This window comes from Pygocentrus nattereri, chromosome 23 (genome assembly GCF_015220715.1).
Source record: "Pygocentrus nattereri isolate fPygNat1 chromosome 23, fPygNat1.pri, whole genome shotgun sequence".
Lineage (NCBI taxonomy): Eukaryota > Metazoa > Chordata > Actinopteri > Characiformes > Serrasalmidae > Pygocentrus > Pygocentrus nattereri.
The window spans coordinates 4,117,345-4,136,253 of NC_051233.1; the positions used below are offsets into that span (position 1 = coordinate 4,117,345).

At 46.3% G+C, this 18,909-nt stretch overlaps 1 protein-coding gene across 4 annotated transcripts in view; it reads right to left on the reverse strand.

Moving 5' to 3' along the window:
• Positions 1-18,141, reverse strand: part of mbd2 (methyl-CpG binding domain protein 2) — a 75,146-nt gene extending 57,005 nt beyond the window's left edge. Inside the window, exon 1 of one of the 4 annotated variants that reach the window (XM_017716689.2) lies at positions 17,665-18,141. In XM_017716689.2, the coding sequence (XP_017572178.1) occupies positions 17,665-17,780 (116 nt within the window). In that variant the 5' untranslated portion in view covers positions 17,781-18,141. Of the gene's footprint in view, positions 1-1,454; positions 1,502-7,036; positions 7,081-17,664 lie in introns of those variants that run through there. The other 3 variants (XM_017716685.2, XM_017716688.2, XM_017716686.2) reach the window with 3 other exon arrangements.
• Positions 18,142-18,909: the final 768 nt, after the last annotated feature.

Sequence of the window (18,909 nt, forward strand, 5' to 3'; positions counted from 1 at the left end):
ATGAGCTTTACCCTGCACTCACACTGGCAGCGACGCGATGCAGCAAAGGACTCGAAGCTCATTCATTTCAATGAGATCTGGCGACTTCCGGCAACAGGGGCGACGCAAACGTTGGTGACACAAAGTGGGCGGAGTCAATGACACTAGCTGCGTTCCAAAGCCTGGGCTGCAGCCGAGCTAGTGTGGTTCCTGTCCTACGAAGACTCCTCCTCAGTAGCCTATTGGCCACGCGAATGGTCCTAACGAGGCTGCATGGTGACCCCACCAGCGGCCTTCTACGACGTAGGTGAAGAGAAACTGTAATGCAGCTACAGTTAAGGAAAGGTTAACTTCATGCAAATAAGGAGTGAAGCGATGTGGCGGTTACCAATAGGAATTGAGCACTGAGCAGCGTAGTAGGCTATTTTGGTTCCTGGGCAACTGTTCCTACTACAGGTGGACGAATTGCGGCGGTGCCTTTGCCTTGTTTTCAGCACAAACTGACCACACAGACACAGGATTAAATAAAGATGAGCACACAAGCGATTTCTCTCCAGGACGTTAACATCTAGTGGAAACACATCAAATTTTTGCTTTGCGTCAGTGAAACCATGGCAACCAACCGTCCGCTGGAATTCAGAGAGACCAGCGACCTGCCGAAAATATAGTCCAACCAACGTACTGGTCTTACCCCAGTTGGGATTTCAATTCCTTTTACAAATTTCTGTTTTTCGACAGGCCACCCAAGACCCAGCCAAGCCCCAGCCAAGCCCCAGCCAAGACCCAGCCAAGACCCACCCAAGACCCACCCAAGACCCAGCCAAGACCCAGCCAAGACCCACCCAAGACCCACCCAAGACCCAGCCAAGACCCAGCCAAGACCCACCCAAGACCCACCCAAGACCCACCCATTATCTGCATACAGTGTACCTATGATACGGAGCCTGAAACAAACAGGACTTAATCAGGGCTGTGGCAGAGCTGTGTCTTCATGAGCGACTGCTGCATTCTCCTTTATTTTTGTGGGGGCTTTTTTTCATAGTGTAGCCACGATATTGCACTCAGGGCTGGGGTTGTTAACAGGCTTTCAAGTGTTTGCCATCTTCATCAGCACTGCTGCACAATGTAGTGGACTAAACTCTGTGTTTACCCCCGAACAGAGCCACGCAAAGCACTCACAGCCTGAGAATTCGAGTCTCGAGAGCAGGCCGCAGGTGGCCTGACGTTTACTGTAAATGACTCAGCCGAAGAGCAGGAGGCAAATCGCTTCAAACGAGAAGGATTCATGATTCAACGGCAATCAACACAAACAGGAAGTGCGTTCTTGGCCCGCTTCCCCTGAGGCCTCGAGAGGATTAGCTAATGCTGTTAGTCCAGACGCTGGTCCAAAGGTAGAAGACTTTACTGAGGCCTTATTCGGAAGAACTGCCTTGGACAACACCGAGGCAGAGTGAGAGGCCTTTAAATGCACTCACTGGAAGAGAGTGTTCCACTCGAAGTGACACATCTACCACATCGATGCGGAGAGGCCAAGGACACTGTGGTTACATCACACTCAGGACGCGGGTCAGAACGCCACGTCCGCACAGCCGAGCAGAGCGAGAGAGAGTGAGAGAGAGAGAGAGAGAGAGAGAGAGAGAGAGAGAGAGAGAGAGAGAGAGAGAGAGCGAGCGAGAGCGAGAGAGAGAGAGAGAGAGAGAGAGAGAGAGAATAAGAGAGCGAAAGAGCGAGAGAGAGAGAGAGCAAGCGAGAGAGAGAGTGCAAGCAAGTGAGAGAGTGAGAGAGAGCAAGCGAGAGAGAGAGAGAGAGAGAGAGAGAGAATAAGAGAGCGAAAGAGCGAGAGAGAGCGAGAGAGAGAGAGAGCAAGCGAGAGAGAGAGTGAGAGAGAGAGCAAGCGAGAGAGAGAGTGCGAGCAAGTGAGAGAGTGAGAGAGAGAGCAAGCGAGAGAGAGAGAGAGAGAGAGAGAGAGACAGAGAGAGAGAGAGAGAGAGAGAGACAGAGAGAGAGAGAGAGAGAGAGAGAGAGAGAGAGAGAGAGAGAGCCAGAGAGAGAGAGAGACAGAGAGAGAGAGAGCCAGAGAGAGACAGAGAGAGACAGAGAGAGAGAGAGAGAGAGAGAGAGAGAGAGACAGAGAGAGACAGAGAGAGACAGAGAGAGAGAGAGAGAGAGAGAGAGAGAGAGACAGAGAGAGAGAGAGAGAGAGAGAGAGAGACAGAGAGAGAGAGAGAGAGAGAGCCAGAGAGAGAGAGAGACAGAGAGAGAGAGAGACAGAGAGAGACAGAGAGAGAGAGAGAGAGAGAGAGACAGAGAGAGAGACAGAGAGAGCCAGAGAGAGAGAGAGACAGAGAGAGAGAGAGAGAGAGAGAGAGAGAGAGAGAGAGAGAGAGAGAGAGAGAGAGAGAGAGAGAGAGAGAGAGAGAGAGAGAGAGAGAGAGGGGGGGGGGGGGGGGGGGGGGGGAAGGCAGGGGAGCCACAGCAATAAACACAGCCCATAAATAATATGGTAGAACTACGGCGTTCATGATCCACGATAACATTACCAGGCGTGTTTAATATCACGGAATACAAAATTCATGAATACTGGCACATTTCTACTTTTAGATACTCAAGTTAACAGAAGTGCCACAATTTTAAATAAATCATTTTAAGGTTTGGTAATCTTTAAAGAAAAACCAGCAGACCAGCATCGGTTTCAGTAACGGTATCAAAACGCTGTGCTGCTCCACCCCTGATTCAAATAACTGCACTACACGTCTTACACTTGTTATCAAACTTATCAGCTCCTCCAAAATCCAAACATCTACAACAACAACAAACAACTACAAAAATGATCAAATCAGTTTGCGCCACAATTTTCACAAACTAGCAAGTTGTCAAGCACTTTTTTTAAAAAGCCACTATTTGTACAGACGGCTGAACGATTTCGGGAAAATACCTAACTGCGATTTTTTCTCTGACTTACCAAAAATTATCGCAACATAAACAGAGATTCGGGCCTGATTTTTTTGGCCAAGAAGACCAGAATATCCACGTTTTTTTTTGGCTTGACCCCTAGATGACCAGACTGCCAGTAAGTCATGGTTGTGATGTCACAACACATGGAGGTTTGATTGCCTCTGATGGGTCCAACTCATCCACAGGCATTTTACAAGCTCTCAATTTTCCCTCTGAAAGCCTAAGACAACATTTTTGACACTGTACACACTTAAAAAATGGTTCTTCGAGGGTCCATCAGTAGAGACAGTGGTTCTATATAGAGCCACAAACAGCTTTAGGATCCATCTGCATGCTTAAAGTGTTCTTTGCATGGTGAAATGGTTCTTCAGATTGATGGAGAATGTGTTGTATATGGTTCTATAGAGCACCAAAAAGGTTCTTCTGTTGTTACAAGCTTGACACCATAACGATAGCAGAACCCAAATGGCAAATGGATCTTAAGACAACTCTTGCGATTTGGATATCTCAGATATGACTCAGTTGGGTTTTATACCGCATTATTCCATTAGAACCAATAACCCGCACCTAAAGGATTGGACCCAAGCACAGAGACCAAGACGTATGGAGAGATGACACCCACCCTCTTTAGGTCTATTAACACTCAAAGACTAGCGCCTGACTGAAGAGCTATCAAATATCTGAGCCACTGTAAAACCTCCCATTTGTCCCTAAAAGCGCCTGAAAGGCGGCAAAGAAAGCAGGAATAAAGTCACCGGGTACCCGCATTCCTCCAGAGCAGAAACCAAACACACGGTTCTGAGGCCTGGAGAGCAGCGGGAGAGGAATTCGGAGGATGACTCAAACTATGACTCAATGAAAACAGCATTTGAGGCCCAGGACGGAGGCAAGGCCCAGGACTGAGCTGGACTCCTGGAACAGGAGGACATTTTCAAGAATTCAAGAAGTTTCGCATCTTCTTTCATCGTGAAACCGAACCCTAGAGTTTATAAGCTCCTCGGAAAAAAGCCCAGTCCTTTGAGTGTGGATGTGCCCATGGCTTAAAACCCCACCCTTTCCCCACCCACTGTACTCTTACACTACGCTTTACTGACTGGAGGACCCCAGATGCTCAGTTTTGATCACTGACAATGATCTCCACAAAAGACATTAAAGGAGAGATGCTTGGATCAGAGCGAAAGGGTATATACGGTTTTCATTTCCATACACCAGCGCTGCTGTCGGAAGAAAACCTTGTATCTCCGTTTTTGTCGTTTTTCAGTTTTAGACATAATTTGAAAATTCCTGTTGTCCTTTACATTGTGTGTGAATTCCATGAAGAACAGACCAAAAGAAACGGCCCAAAATGACTTGGGGGGGGGGGGAGGGAGTCTGGTTCCATTGACTTACATTAAAAGGAGGTTTTTTCCTTCTCCTTAAAAGTTGGGAAGTTCTGTTCCAACAACAGAGATACTGAAATGGCTAAGCCATTACTTCATAGTGACCAACCTGTATGGATACTTTCGGGGTACCAGGGGTTCACAATAGATCAGCACACGGATATCAATGGGAATATGATGTGCCACGATCCTCTCCCCTGGGCCCTGAGGACAGCTGCGAGAGCCGGCAGGAGGGTGGGGCCCGAATCCCGAACACCGCCACCAGCGCCCCGCCTACATGTTCCGCAGCGAGGCCTCTTCACTACACCTCACATTCATTGCCAGTGTCCTCACTGAGGAACAGGAGGCGGTGACTGGACGGCCAAGTTCAGGACTCATATCCTGCCTTTGTGCCTCTCATAGCCGTCATCGTCGTCGCCGTCCCCTCTCTGGCGGCTGCCGTCCACCGTCACTCACACCTTTGGCAGTGTTCAGGATTCGGGTGCCGGTCATTGTGGCTTGTGGGGGTGCATGGCAGATGGAATTACTGCCAATAATTACAACCAATCAGAACAACTTCCCTCCCCGTTTGTGGTCGTGCACACAGACACGTGTGGTCACTAGTGTCCATTTCCATTCTTTGGATAACACTACAGCACCACACAATTCTCCATCCAGGCAGAATGGCTCAGCTACAAGAGGGCTGATTTTTGGCAATCCGATTTTTGGCAAATCCAGATCAAATCCAGATTGGATTCTGATAGTCTGGACAGCTAAAAGCCACATTAAAGTCAATTACTAGGATCAACTAGGATCCAAACCACGTTTGGAGGTGCTTCGAAATGCGATTCCAAACAGATTTTTACAGATGTGACACCCAGATCTGACTTTAATGTGTCTTTTGCATCACTTGCGAGGCGCCAAACAACAACAATGTCAAATCTAGAGTGACGGAAGTGCTGGGATTCAAGAAGAGCGTGAAAGATTCATGCTTATGCCAGAATTCCGAGAGTTTGGAGGTGGAGACGATGACCTCCCACATCCACATTTGAAATCCAGTGTAGCTACACAGTTACTGATGCCTACATCGTTACCACAGCACCCCATCCAGATAGACTGGCGATGTCTGGACTCACAAATCCGATCTGATCACAGTGGGAACAGTCGACTCAAGAGGCCTGATCTGAGGAACAAGTCCGATCTGCCTGCAGTTCGAACATCACCCAAGAGTCAAAAAGAGCCACAGCGTAAGATCCCTAATGCTACATTTGCCTGGCATAGTGAGAAGAATGACTCACTACGCTAGCAAGAAGAAAATTTCCAGACAAAAATGAAACCGAAATTGAACACACACAATGGAAAGCCATGCAATTTAATTTATGCCTTTGAAAAAATGCGCTAAACTTAAAAATATCAGGCAAGGAAAATACAAACAAACATAATAAAAATAAACACTTTTATTATGTTTAAAATATGCTTTGAATTTGACATAAAATGGCCCAAAGCATTCCATTATTTTTTAGTTATATCTTGGCTGTTTGTGAATTCTTTCATCATTTCAAGAGAGATCGTTGTGCTAACACAGTCCTTCTGTACTCCAGCTTTCGAGCTCATGTTTCGGTATGAAACCTATGGTGGAGAAGCTCTTGGCTGTTGTGTCCCCTCTTGATACTTAACTTAAGCTCCAAGCTGGCAATGTTCTTCTACCTGATCTGCTGCCACTAGCCACGTTTACATGCAGCCTGATCATTTGGGGCAGTCGTGGGCTGGAGGTTAGGGAACTGGCCCTGTGACCGGAAGGTCAATCCCCAGTGCCGACAGTTCATGACTGAGGACTCCTTGAGCAAGACTCCCTTAGGATTAACCAGGCTGTGTCTGTTACTGTGCCTTTAAGACTAGAATGAGCTGTGTTCTGATTGGCTGTCCTATGTTGTGCCTCATTCAGAAACTCAAACACTCCTTATTTCTTAAAGATGAACGGGTGAAGCTAAAGTGTTGTTTCTGCGCTCACTGTCCAGTTTATCAGCTCCACTTACTGTATAGCTGCACTCTGTAGTTCTACAGTTACAGACTGTAGTCCATCTGTTTCTCTGATACTCTGTTACCCTGTTCTTCAGTGGTCAGGACCCCCTGGACCCTCGCAGAGCAGGTACTGTTTGGGTGGTGGGTCATTCTCAGCACTGCAGCAACACTGACGTGGTGGTGGTGGTGGGGTTAGTGTGTGTTGCACTGGTCTGAGTGGATCAGACACAGCAGTGCTGCTGGAGTTATAAACAGCTCAGTGTCTCTGCTGGACTGATAATAGTCCACCAACCAAAAATATCCAGCCAACAGCGTCCTGTGACCACTGATGTGGTCACCATCTACAAGGTGGGCCGACAAGGTATGAGTGTCTAATAGACACAGTGTTTAAAGACTCCAGCACCACTGCTGTGTTTGATGCACTCATACCAGCGCAACACACACTAACACACCACCACTACGTCAGTGTTACTGCAATGCTGGGAATGACCCACCCCCCAACAGTACGTGCTCTGTGAGGGTCCATGGGGGTCTACCTTATCTTGATCAAAAATATATTTCTGTAATACACTGACGGAGCTGTGGTCCAGTGGAGTCCTGCCAGTAAAAACAGTGGTGTGAGTGGAGAAAACCCCAGTAGGGGCCACACTCATTCAGCCTGCTGACAAAGAGGAGAGCAGAGAACAAGCAGAGCCGGAGGGCTCGGTTTAATTGAAACCCACCTACAGGGGAGAACGGTGTACGTGCGCATGGGCACACAGCCATAGCTGTGCCACAGGCTCAGACAGGCAGTAAGAGCTCTTCAGCAACGACCAGCTGGCCACATGGACATCACCAGATCACACGATCAGCATTCAGCAAAGAAGACGGCGTCTGCGGGAGCCGACACCCATTCTGGACGGATCGCTTAGTGTGAAGCACCAGTTCTGTATAATAAGGGGAGGTGCCTGAGAGCTGTAGAGGGGTTGTTTGTGAGAATCTTTGCTAAAATTGAAAGAAGAAAGAAAATTTTATGATTTTTAAATCTTTTTTCATGTAACAGTGAACAAATGATCACACAGCTCTGTTTAATGCTAACACCTTCAGTTTATAAGCACCTTCTGGTCACCAAATCTCCCCCGCGAGTCGTCTGCCAGTCTGACGACGCCCCTTTTCTCACACTGGGGCTGAATCTCACACGGCTCCCTGCTCCCTACATAGTGCACTACATAGGTATTTAAATACTGACTCCTGCAGCCCAACAGAGCAAAATATCGCCACAATGGTCATTTGGGATTCGTCCACATTCAGACTCGACAGGCAGTCTCTATTCGCCAAGCTGGAATTTCTAAACCTAACGTTACACAGCGCAGTATTTAGCTCGGGAGTACGGAGCCGTTTGGGACTCAGCCTGGATTTGACGCCACTTCTGACTGAAACAGGGACATTTGAAGCGTGTGAGACATTCAGGCGACATTCTTCAGACTTCTATACTGCCGTTTTTCAGTGAATCATATCCTGAGTACTTTAATTCAGGCCTGTGATATTAATGTTGGGGTTGTTTAGCGTGTTTGCTGTCTTTTAGTCTGTTGGCTAGCTGACCAGCCCAGTCCTAGTAAAGAAAATAAGTCATCAGCCCCTCAATTTCAACGGGTTCTCACTTCATCAGTTCACTCGGTGCTCCGGGGGATCAGCATTAGAGTCCAAGTTTATTCCATTAACAGCAGAAGGGTTTTCCGTGCCGCGGCGCAGTGATGGAGTTCAGTCGCTGTGATGCGGTCATGGCAGTGCTAGATCACGGCCTTTACAACGGGTTTGAACGCAGCTCAGCCAATCAGATGTCAGCGCAATAACAAACCTCAGCAAATAAACAGTTCTTACGCATATTTTTGCGCTTATTTTTACTCAGACAGCAGTGAAAACAAACTTTTAAGGTACTGCACATGTTGCAGTGCTTTAACAGGCCGACTACTAAGGTTCTCACTAACATGTGACGACAAAGGTTTTGTCAGGACAAGCAATGCAGAGGAAGAGATTGAGACACTACACAGACAGGAAATACTGTACGATGTGATCCAAACACAGGAACGTGACCTTAGACTGCCCTGGAAGTTCTGCTACAGATTTCTGGACGGATATTAATGCTGATTTTCTCAAATATGCATATTAGAGGAGGACAGTGGGTGGGTTACACAGGGGTGGGCAATTAATTTTCCCAAGGGGCCACATGAGAGATTGGAATGGTTTTAGGGCCAGACTAATATACTTAACTCAGTTCTACCCAATACATATATCCTGTATACAGCATTTATAATAACCCTTTATATAGGAAGAACAGTAAATGAATCATTATAATGATCAAAATGTGGAGGATTATATCATTTAATAAACTTGCGATGGTTCAGTTTAGAAAACTAAACATTTTGCACCGTTTAAAAGATCTAGCATCACAACCTGACATAAAATCGCACGTTTTGTCAGAGACCAGCATCACTTTCACTTCAGTGGTTTACGGTTTCTTGCAATTTTGTGCGATATTACTAAGCAGTCGTGGGCTGGAAGTCAGGGAACTGGCCCTGTAACCGGAACCGACAGCACATGACTGAGGTGCCCTTGAGCAAGACACCTAACCCCCAACTGCTCCCCGGACACCGTGGATTGGGCTGCCCACCGCTCCAGGCAAGTGTGCTCACCGTCCCCTAGTGTGTGTGTATTCACTAGTGTGTATGTGGAGCTCCACTTCACGGAATGGGTTAAATGCGGAGGTGGAATTTCCCCGTTTGTGGGATTAAAAAAGTATCACTTATCTCAACTGAAGCTGGTCCTGACTGCTGCCTGCCTGGATGAGTGGAGCTTTGTAAAAATCCTCGCTGCCTTTGCAGTTTCGCTGGCAGACCTTCAGACGGCCGTGCCCGTCCTGCATCGGTCAAGTTCTTGTGTTTCTCCGCAGGCTTACTCTCATCATGGGGATTCAGACTGTATCTGCCCTCCACAAGCCCAGCACACAGCTTTACCTTTGGCTTCAGTAAATAAATATTTAATGCCTTTGTCCATGTCTTGTTAAAAACTCTGCGCTCAGCGTCAATCTTTCTTTTGGTAACCTTAGCCGACATATTTAAGGGCTCAGAGCGATCTTGAAAGCTGTCCAACACGTTTGCTGACACATTTGAGTGAAGCGCACTGACCGGCCAGACGAACAAACAAACAAACAAACGGGTTGCCTTCAAAATAAAAGCGCTGTAGTTGTATTCCGTGCACCTTTCAGGGGTGTCGTAGATACACGTTTACCTTTCACTTCTAATTTACCAACGATCTCACGCGGGTACAATGCCCAGGTCTGGTGTTAGATCATAAAGGGCTGGGCGCCAGCGAGTGGACAGTGTTCACTAATGAAGAGCTGAACTATGAGACGCAGATGTTTCCCCTTTCAGAAAGTGCGGAATGTACTATTTTAGAAGGTAGTAAGCAAGTCACCCAGAGCACACGGCCCAGTTCATGCTAAACTGAGTTTATAGCACGATTAGTAGTAATGCTGTGAGCTTGCGATGAATGCGATTGGCTGAGAGCCACTGAATAGACAGTATAAAGACTATTTATCGCAGCTTTCTGTTCTCAGTTCTGACATCGCAACGTGATTTGTTGTTCTAGAGTGTCTCCCAGCTGCACGTCGCTGCCGTCAGATGAAAAACCACAAATCTTCAAAACGGTGACTTTACAGGAGAAGTAAAAAACCTACTTCACTTTTAATGGAAGTCAATGGAACCAGAGTTTTCATTTAAGTCATTTTAGGTCGTTTCTTTTGGCCCGTTCTTCATGACATTTGCACACATTGTAGAGGAGAACGGGGTCTTTCAAACTATGTCAAAAACTGAAAAACAGTAGACAAAAATGGAAAATCCATACGTTTCATTTCACATGTTTACCAGAAATGATTATTTACTACTGAACAATCCCTGTTTTACTTTAGTAAGACAATTATTTTAACCAGCTACCATTCACATGGTGTCAAGATTTCACGGCGAAAAGATAGATAGATAGATAGATAGATAGACAGATAGATAGACAGACAGACAGACAGACAGACAGACAGACAGATAGATAGATAGATAGACAGACAGACAGACAGACAGACAGACAGACAGACAGATAGATAGATAGATAGATAGATAGATAGATAGATAGATAGATAGAGACAGACAGACAGACAGACAGACAGACAGATAGAAAAGATAGATAGATAGACAGACAGACAGACAGACAGACAGATAGATAGATAGAAAGACAAAAAGTCTTTCACTGTACGTTAATCAAATTTTATAAGTTACCTATAATTACTTTTCTATAAGTAGAAAATTTGTAGTTTTATTGTGTCATGATATAACATATCAGTTTTCAGAAGAAAACCTTGTATCTCCAAAACAGGGACTTTACAGGAGAAGGACAAAACCTACTTTACTTTTAATGTAAGTCAATGGAACCAGACGTCTTTCCAAGTCATTTTGGGCCGTTTCTCTTGGTCCATTCATCATGAAATTCACACACTATGTGAAGAGCAACAGGCGTTTTCAGATGACGCCAAAAACTGAAAAATAACAAAAATAGAGGTACAAGGTTTTCTTCCGGCAGCAACGATATACTGAAACCGCCAGAGGTTTTTACCCAGAGTACTAAAGTACAACTTTACTCATTGCCCATATGTGATTTGACAAAAAGCGTCCAGCTTAGCCGCAGTCGAAACTAGACTGGCGGGCTATTTTCATGTCCCATATAACGATTTTTTATTGTTGTGAAATCTAAATAACTGTCTGAAAACTGAGGAGTGACAGCAATAATGAAACTGTGGTATAACTGTAACAATATAGCTGATATAACATTATACTGAGTCATGCTGTGACGGTGCTCCCTCTCATATATCACTACGTCTGTACCTAATACCCTAAAATCACACAGGGCAACGTTCGGCAAAACAACCAGCTCTGAAGCAAGTGGTGAGAACAGCACAGAACAACTTGTGCAACTCGGTGGAGACAGCGGGGTGGGAACCCTTCACAAGAGCTCCACACCCTAATTTCGCTGCATACAGTTCCTTTAACCAACTCTTCGCCTGAACCGATTGGCCCTGTTTTGTGCCTCTTTCCAAAAGCAGCCTGGGCTCAAACACTCCTTATAACAGTGTAAATGGGCGGGGCTAAAGGGCTGTAGTATGAATACGAATGTAAATGTGATGATATTAGAGAGAGGATTCCCAACAGGGCTGTTATTTTTCTCTGGAAGTCAGGAAAGCCAGTTCTTCATTATATAACCTCTTCACCTCCTTGAGACCACCGGTGGCTCCAAACCGCACTCGGTCCTGTTCTCCATAACGTTCATACTCCATAAGCTCCATTCAGAAGCTGGGCGTCGTGTGAGGCTGTAGCTCTTCTCTCCAGTCTAATAGACGGTGACGTCATTTTAAACCCTTATAATAAAAGAAGCTGAACTTTGTTTTTCTACTGAAAGTCGACCCGTTTTTCCCCAAATCTGGGCTCTAAACTATAAACAGACGGCGTCTCTTCAGTGATCTGCTCTGGAAACATCACTTTTAGAAAATAACACAAAGAGCGTCGGAGATTTTTGGCTTTCAGCAGTGAATTGTAAACGTATAGTGACATGTGGAGATCATAAAACACACGTTCTGTTCAATTGAGTGGAAATTTAATAATAAATAAATATATATTTCATGCAGTTACTGAATAATTTGCCTTAATTCAGATGGACAAACCAAAATATGCCCAGAATAAGAGGTTAATGTAGAGGCTTGGTAATAATTAGGGGTCCTACAATCTAGTGTTCGGTTCTGGGAACCAAAAGCATTTCGCCCTCGGCATCGTATGAAGAACTAGGGACGTTCCGGAGAAGATCTGGTCCTGAGATCTGGTGGTTTAGTGGATAACACAGCAGCACAGCACACACTCCAGTTTATTTAAGCTATGCCAGGCCACCAGCTGCGCCAGTGAAAGCACGTTTTAAAGCGCCGCTCTCTGACGTGCTGAATTTGATCTTTCAGCATCTCTTTCTTTGCCATTTTCTTGCGTCTTGTGCTTTTTACAGTTGAGCTTTCTCTCGCTTCTCCTACTTTTTCGATCTTGGACTTGGGTGAATGTGAGTGTTACCCCGTTTAGATGAACGGCTGAGTCAGGGATGTTTCAGTTACGTTTATAATGAAAATGAAAACGCAGCACTTTCATTTCATCTGAAATTTTACGTTTCGCCTTAAATGGGGGAACAGCGGTGGAATAGAAAGGAAAACTCAAACAAAAAGCTAATGAAAAGCTGAATTTTTGCTGTTTTAGTCTATAAAAAATATATAATATGTACATACACGTATATCGCAGCTGTCGGAAGAAAACCTTTTCTGTCCATTTCTGGCATATATCAGTTTTTGACCTCATTTGAAGATGGATGGATGGATGGATGGATGGATGGATGGATGGGATAGATAGATAGATAAACCTCGAAAACGGTGACTTTACAGGAGAAGGAAAAAACCGACTTGACTTTTAATGGAAGTCAATGGAACCAGAATTTCTTCCAAGCCATTTAGGGCCGTTTCTTTTGGTCCATTCTTTATGAAATTTACAGACGATGTAAAGAGCAACAGGCGTTTCCAAATGACGTCAAAACCTGAAAAATAACAAAAATAGAGGTACAAGATTTGATTAAACCGCCAGAGGTTTAATTAATATGTGACGTTTAGCCATAGTTCCTACTGCCACTTATGCTTTGCTCGTATGTGATTTGACGAAAGGCGTCCAGCTAAACTGGGCCGATGGGTTATTTTCACGTTCCACGTTTTCACACTGGAGATATTTAGACTGTAGTTGTGAATCTGCAGCTTGTGGAAACTGTCCGTTTCCGCTGCTTCTACAATAGAGAAATGAGGTGAAAAAGGCTTAAGAAAGTACCAGAATTGAGGCAGTTAGGTCAATACTGATAGGACCAGACCAGCAGGGCACAGTGCGGGAGCGACTCCGCTGTTTCCAGCTGGCCTGGTGAGAAAAGCAGCTGGGTTAGTGTTCCTCCCGCACACCGGCCAGGCCGAGTGAGCCTGACGCCATGAAGCCGTCGAAGGCGGATCGGTGTAAAAGCCAACCACGTTCGCGGTGTCGACAGATCAGTTTACACGCCTGCCCTCGCCATCACGGCACCTCAAAACAAGCCGCGGAAAAACACCCCTCCCCCACGGCGCTCTGCTGCCTCGTGGAGCACTGGGGGGAAAAAGAAGCCACTTCATGTCTTTTGTTCTGCTTATTGCTCTGCAATAAAATCAGAAAGCCCCACCGTCATCAATCCATCAGTGCAGGAACTCAAAAGTGCTGTCACCGTGCTGTTTGGTGCGTCACGGAAAAGCAGGAAACACTTTCTGTTGGGAGAATAATGCAGAACTGGCAGTCGGCGTGTGCTGAAAGCGGTCACGCGGCAAAGCACGGCCTGCTTTGGGACCGCTGCCCTGGGCCGAGGCCGGTCGCGGCCAGCGGAGGCGGGCTGGGGTTCAGTCGCTGCTACGGCGGGACGGCAGCACAGGATGTGACGGGACACCAAAAATACTCAAAGGCCATGCGTCAGCGAGGAGGCCTCACTATCAGGAAGATCGGCGCACAGACGGCTCTGCACTCGCCGCTCCGCTGCCTTCAGCGGCTCCCTCCCTCCTGAATGCGAGGCAGCTTCCCCCAGAATTTTGTTGGCTGACTCAGACCGAGATGGAGACAGTCCCTTCAAGCACGTCTGCTTGCCTACCATTTAAAGCGCCTGTATCGTGTAAAATAAAACCTAATTTTACATTATTTTTTTTAATGAAAGGTTTTATATAGTATTTCAAAAGCTTTTTGAATGAGGTGCAGTATGTAAACATATCAGCCTCTGGCGCAGCAACACTTTAATTAAAAGGGATGGAGAGAGGCTGGAAAATGCCCATGAATGAAAATGAACTGGCACTAAAACTCGAGGGAAAGCGTGCAATAAAAGAAAATAGGATATGGGCCCTTTAAATCAATGAGGCCAGACCCAAAAAAGGCCTAAAGGCATGTTTTGCCCAAAGTTTCTTGCTTCAAGTGTAGTCGATCAGCCAAGACAGGTTTGGTGTTTCCTTCCTTAGGTTTGCACTGGAGCTACAAAGCTAAACAAGCAGGGGTAGACATTGCCTACAGTCCCAGTTCCCCGGCCACATGTCCCTTTTTGGGCCAATAAAAATGCCCGAGCCTGTGGCCCGAGTGGTCATCTGTGTTTGGGGATATTTTACCTGGTCGGACAGACACAAAACGACACAAATCAGTGTCCCAATTCGTTAATGATGACCATAGTGGACGCCTTTACTGAGCTGGTCCACTTGCTGTTTCTTTGGATCACGTTTGCTAACATCCCCCTATAGAACATCTTGAATGTTGGCGATACGGCAGGAACGTCACATCACGATATGTTCACATTTTCATGATACAGACAAATAAATAAAAAACAAAATAATAATAAGACTAATTAACGATACCGACTCGACGTTCTACAAACCGCACTTCACTTCATGCTCACTTGGCAATGAAACGTGTTGGTCAGTGTTCTTTGAGTGCGACCGACGTCCACGATATGCTCGGAAAAGCACGTTTTGACTTCGTTTATCACTTTGATAGTAAAACGTTTCCATGTTGTCCAAAATCTCCCGAAAGCCCCGGAGAAACGGCAGCGCCGACACGTTTGTACAGGAGACATCCCTGCGCTTAAACTGAGAAGAGAAGCGAAGGAACGCGGCGGCCTGAGAGCCGCAGACATCACTTTCTGTTCCACGTAACGGCTGGTTCAAACATGCAGTCGTGGCTCGTGTGCCAGCGATCACCTGGGCTGCCTCGACAGTCAAAAGCACTTCCTGCAAGCTCCGCCGCGTTTATATCCCGTGCCAAGTCAACACAGCCTGTGCAATCAGATGGCATGCGTCATTCCAGCGCACCTTCCGGCTTCTCAGCGCTCGAGATCACAGCACCCCTCAAAATCGACACTGCTCACACAACGCTGCCAACAGTGCCCATAAACCAGGCCTTCAATTCTGACACGCCAAGCCACAAAGCTGCCCAGCAGTGAGCCAGTCACAAGAACTTAGAGGCAAATTGCTGCTAATTGCCCCTTTAAACTGTTAAGTGCCACAGATCCAGCAGCGTTTAAGTAACTTTAAGGCTATCAGCTCCCGGCCTCTCGTCTGCAGGACGTACATCTGCGTGCCTTGACTCATCAACCACAAAAGCTGCCTCTGCAGCACTATAAGCATATCATACGGACAAAGTCAGTTAGTTGTTTACGATGATAATTTGCAGTATTTTTTTCAAAATGTCTGAATAATTCAATCTTAAAGATGTAAACGGTTGCCAGGAGTGATCTGGCGTGAAATGCTCTGTTCTGGGGAATCTTAGTGAGCCAGAAATGTTTGTTCAAGGGGCGGCGATAGGAACCAGACGTTTGAAGAGTTGTGTATACACGTATACACGTATACAGACACACACACACGCGTGTATATATGTATATATATATATATATATAGAGAGAGAGAGAGAGAGAGAGAGATGTATGTAGAACACCTCATGTCTCGTACTTTACCTTTAATGTAAGTCAATGGAACCAGAATTTTTTCCAAGTGACTTTGGGCCGTTTCTTTTGGTCCAGTCATCATGAAATTTACACACAATATACAGGAATATATATGTCAAAAACTAAAAACATCTTCCGACAAAAGCAATACACATATACACACACAGACATATATATATGTGCATACACATTTTACATTATATGTAAATTTTATGCTAAACAGTCTAAAAGAAATGACTAGGAAAAATGTCTGGTTCCACTGACTTACAGTAAAGGTAAATTATGTTTATATATATATATATATATATATATATACACGGTGGACAGATACACAAATATAAGAGGTGTAAGGCTAAACAGTCCCATAAAGAGCTGCTTTTATAGATTTAACCCTTCACCAGCTGTAAAGAAATCAGAGTCAGTGAGTCGTACGTCTCTCTAAACAAATCATTTCATACCACACTACTCTAGGAGACTCTGTTCACATGTGAGATACTGATTTAGAGGGAATTATGTAATATTATCCAAAACAATCTTCTTAAGGACAACACAGGGACAACATTAACCCAAGTTATTCTAACACCCGCGAAAGGAACGGCCGTGCGCAGTTCACAGCAAAACTTTCTGGACTCTTGCCGGCGGGACTTCAACACTGTGAACCTGTTCTATCGAGTTTATTGCTACAGAGGTTGACGGGCAGCCAACAGAGCCCTCAGCAAATGACCAGTGACAGAAGGATTCACACTTCGCTCCTGGCCAAGTTCACAGGGATAAAGTCACGAAGGAAATGTACGTGGGTGACTGATTATGTATTCAGCACTTTGCGGGGCCACATGTCCCCAAATGTGATGGATAACCTTCACGGTTTCGACATTGTGGGGACATTTGGCTGCTGTAAAAAGTAAATAAAATCCAGAGTAGACAGCTTTCGGTTAAGGTTAGGCCTGGGTTAAAGAGGAACTCCACCAATTTGTCCAAAAAATCTGCATAACGAAATGGTTAGGATGTAACCGAAGTCGTTCAGGATGGTCTGGTGTAAAACGCTTCGCTCTAGAGAAACTTACCAAGCCAGAACTGTTCTACAGTGGAGGTGATAGGAACCAGACGTCTTAAAGAGGTCCATGCCTCTGTAAGTTCCCCAACAGAAGGTTATTACATGAAACGTCTGATATCTCCCACTTTGCCTTACGATAACTTGGGCTTTAATCTATTTATTCTAATCTCTACATGGCAGGATGTTTATTCAACCCTATTCATTCAGATTAAGCCTTTTTTACCTATTTTACCCAAGTCACCCTCACATACAGAAACCCAAATGAGACATGTGGGTTCACTGGTGGCTTTGGATAGTACATAAAAAGGCTATATGTAGGCATCAGGACCCCTGGTTCCTATCACCACCACTGTAAAGAAGCGCAAGTCTGTAAGTTTCTCTGCAATGAACCAATCATATCAAACCACTCCGAGCGAGTCGACACAGATCCCAAGGACTGAATTATTCCGAATTTTTAAAAATTTGGTAGAATTCCCCTTTAAGTGGATCCCAACAGCTTTAACGTCCAGTCGTATAGAAACAGAGCTCAGCACCCCACAAAGACAGAGAGACAAGCTACACAAGACAGCGGCGCAGCTGGGCTTGTTTACAACACTCGAGTAACCCTGTCCTCGTTATACGAGCTTTTAAAAGGCCTGGATGTGGCCACGGCTTCAGACGCAGAAGTTTAGAGGAGCCCCGGTGGGGCGGCTGTTAGCGCGGTTAGCCTACCTGTAGTAATAAACATCACTTTTGCCAGCGCTGAGTCCCGACTTCCGGATCACCTCTTCTTTCTTCCAGCCCGGCGGCAGAGCCGGACAGTCCACCCTCTTCCTCTCCATAATCATCTAGTTGACGGCTGGGTCTCCAGAAAGGAGGGAGGGGGTTGTCCTTCTTTCCCCCCGGCGGACGTGAGGCGAAAGTGCCCCGCTGATGGCTAACGTTACTCCCTCCGGCAGATTATCGCTAGGCTAGCTCCGTTAGCCGCCGCAGTAACGTTACTTAAACGGCCCCGACAAGCGACCCGGCTGGCTTCGGTTCTGTTCTTCAGCTTCGGTTGAGTGACATGTGAAAAGCCCTGAGCTACATAGCCGTGAGAGTCTCGGCGGTGCTGGAGAACCTGCGTGTGTGTGCGTGTGTGTGTGCAGCGCCGCTGCGGACGAGCAGCGACTCTCCCCGCTCACTCACCGACCCCCAGCGCCTGGCAACGGCGCGGCCCACGGCAACGCCACGCCCAGTCGCCACCCCCAGTCGCCGCGCGGCCCCGCCCACCCCGCGCACAGCCCCTCCCACCGCAACCAACGCCCCCGCCTGGCCGCAGCCAGGCCCCGCCCCCACCGTCACTTCTCGCTACTCTTCGCTGACGTTGCCGGCGTGACGTAATGTTTTGGGGAAAAAAACGCTTTTCCTGTTGTGACGGCTGGAGATCCACAGCGGCTGCGCCCCAGCTCCTTCAGCTGGGACTCGCTTTATACAAGCTCAGATCCAATGGGAGCCGTGAGCGCCCGAAAACGCGATGCGGCGCCTATGTTTTCTCTGTGCAAAAGCAGGACTGCTGAACAGCAGGGGGCGCCCGCGAGCGAGTCCTCAATGAATGGGAGCGAATGGAGCCCAACGGCTGAAAACGAGGAGTTAACATAGTTTCTAATCACTTAAACAGAACTTTCCTCTCATTTTAGGAAGTAGAATTGGAAATCTCACCTGGATGTTTCCTTTATTCTACAGCTAACGGGTTTTGGGCGGCAGGAGACGGGCTTTACTGCTACTGAGCGCTGACTGGTTGGTGAATGGAGCAGTACTGTTTTTGATGTAATGGAGAACTCTGTGTGTGTATATATATATATATATATGTACTGTATCGCAAATTTTTGCTCGTCTGCCTTCATGCGCATATGAACTTGAGCGACATCCCGTTCTTAATCCATTGGGTTTAATATGATGTTGGCCCCCCCTTTGCAGCTATAACAGCTTCAACTC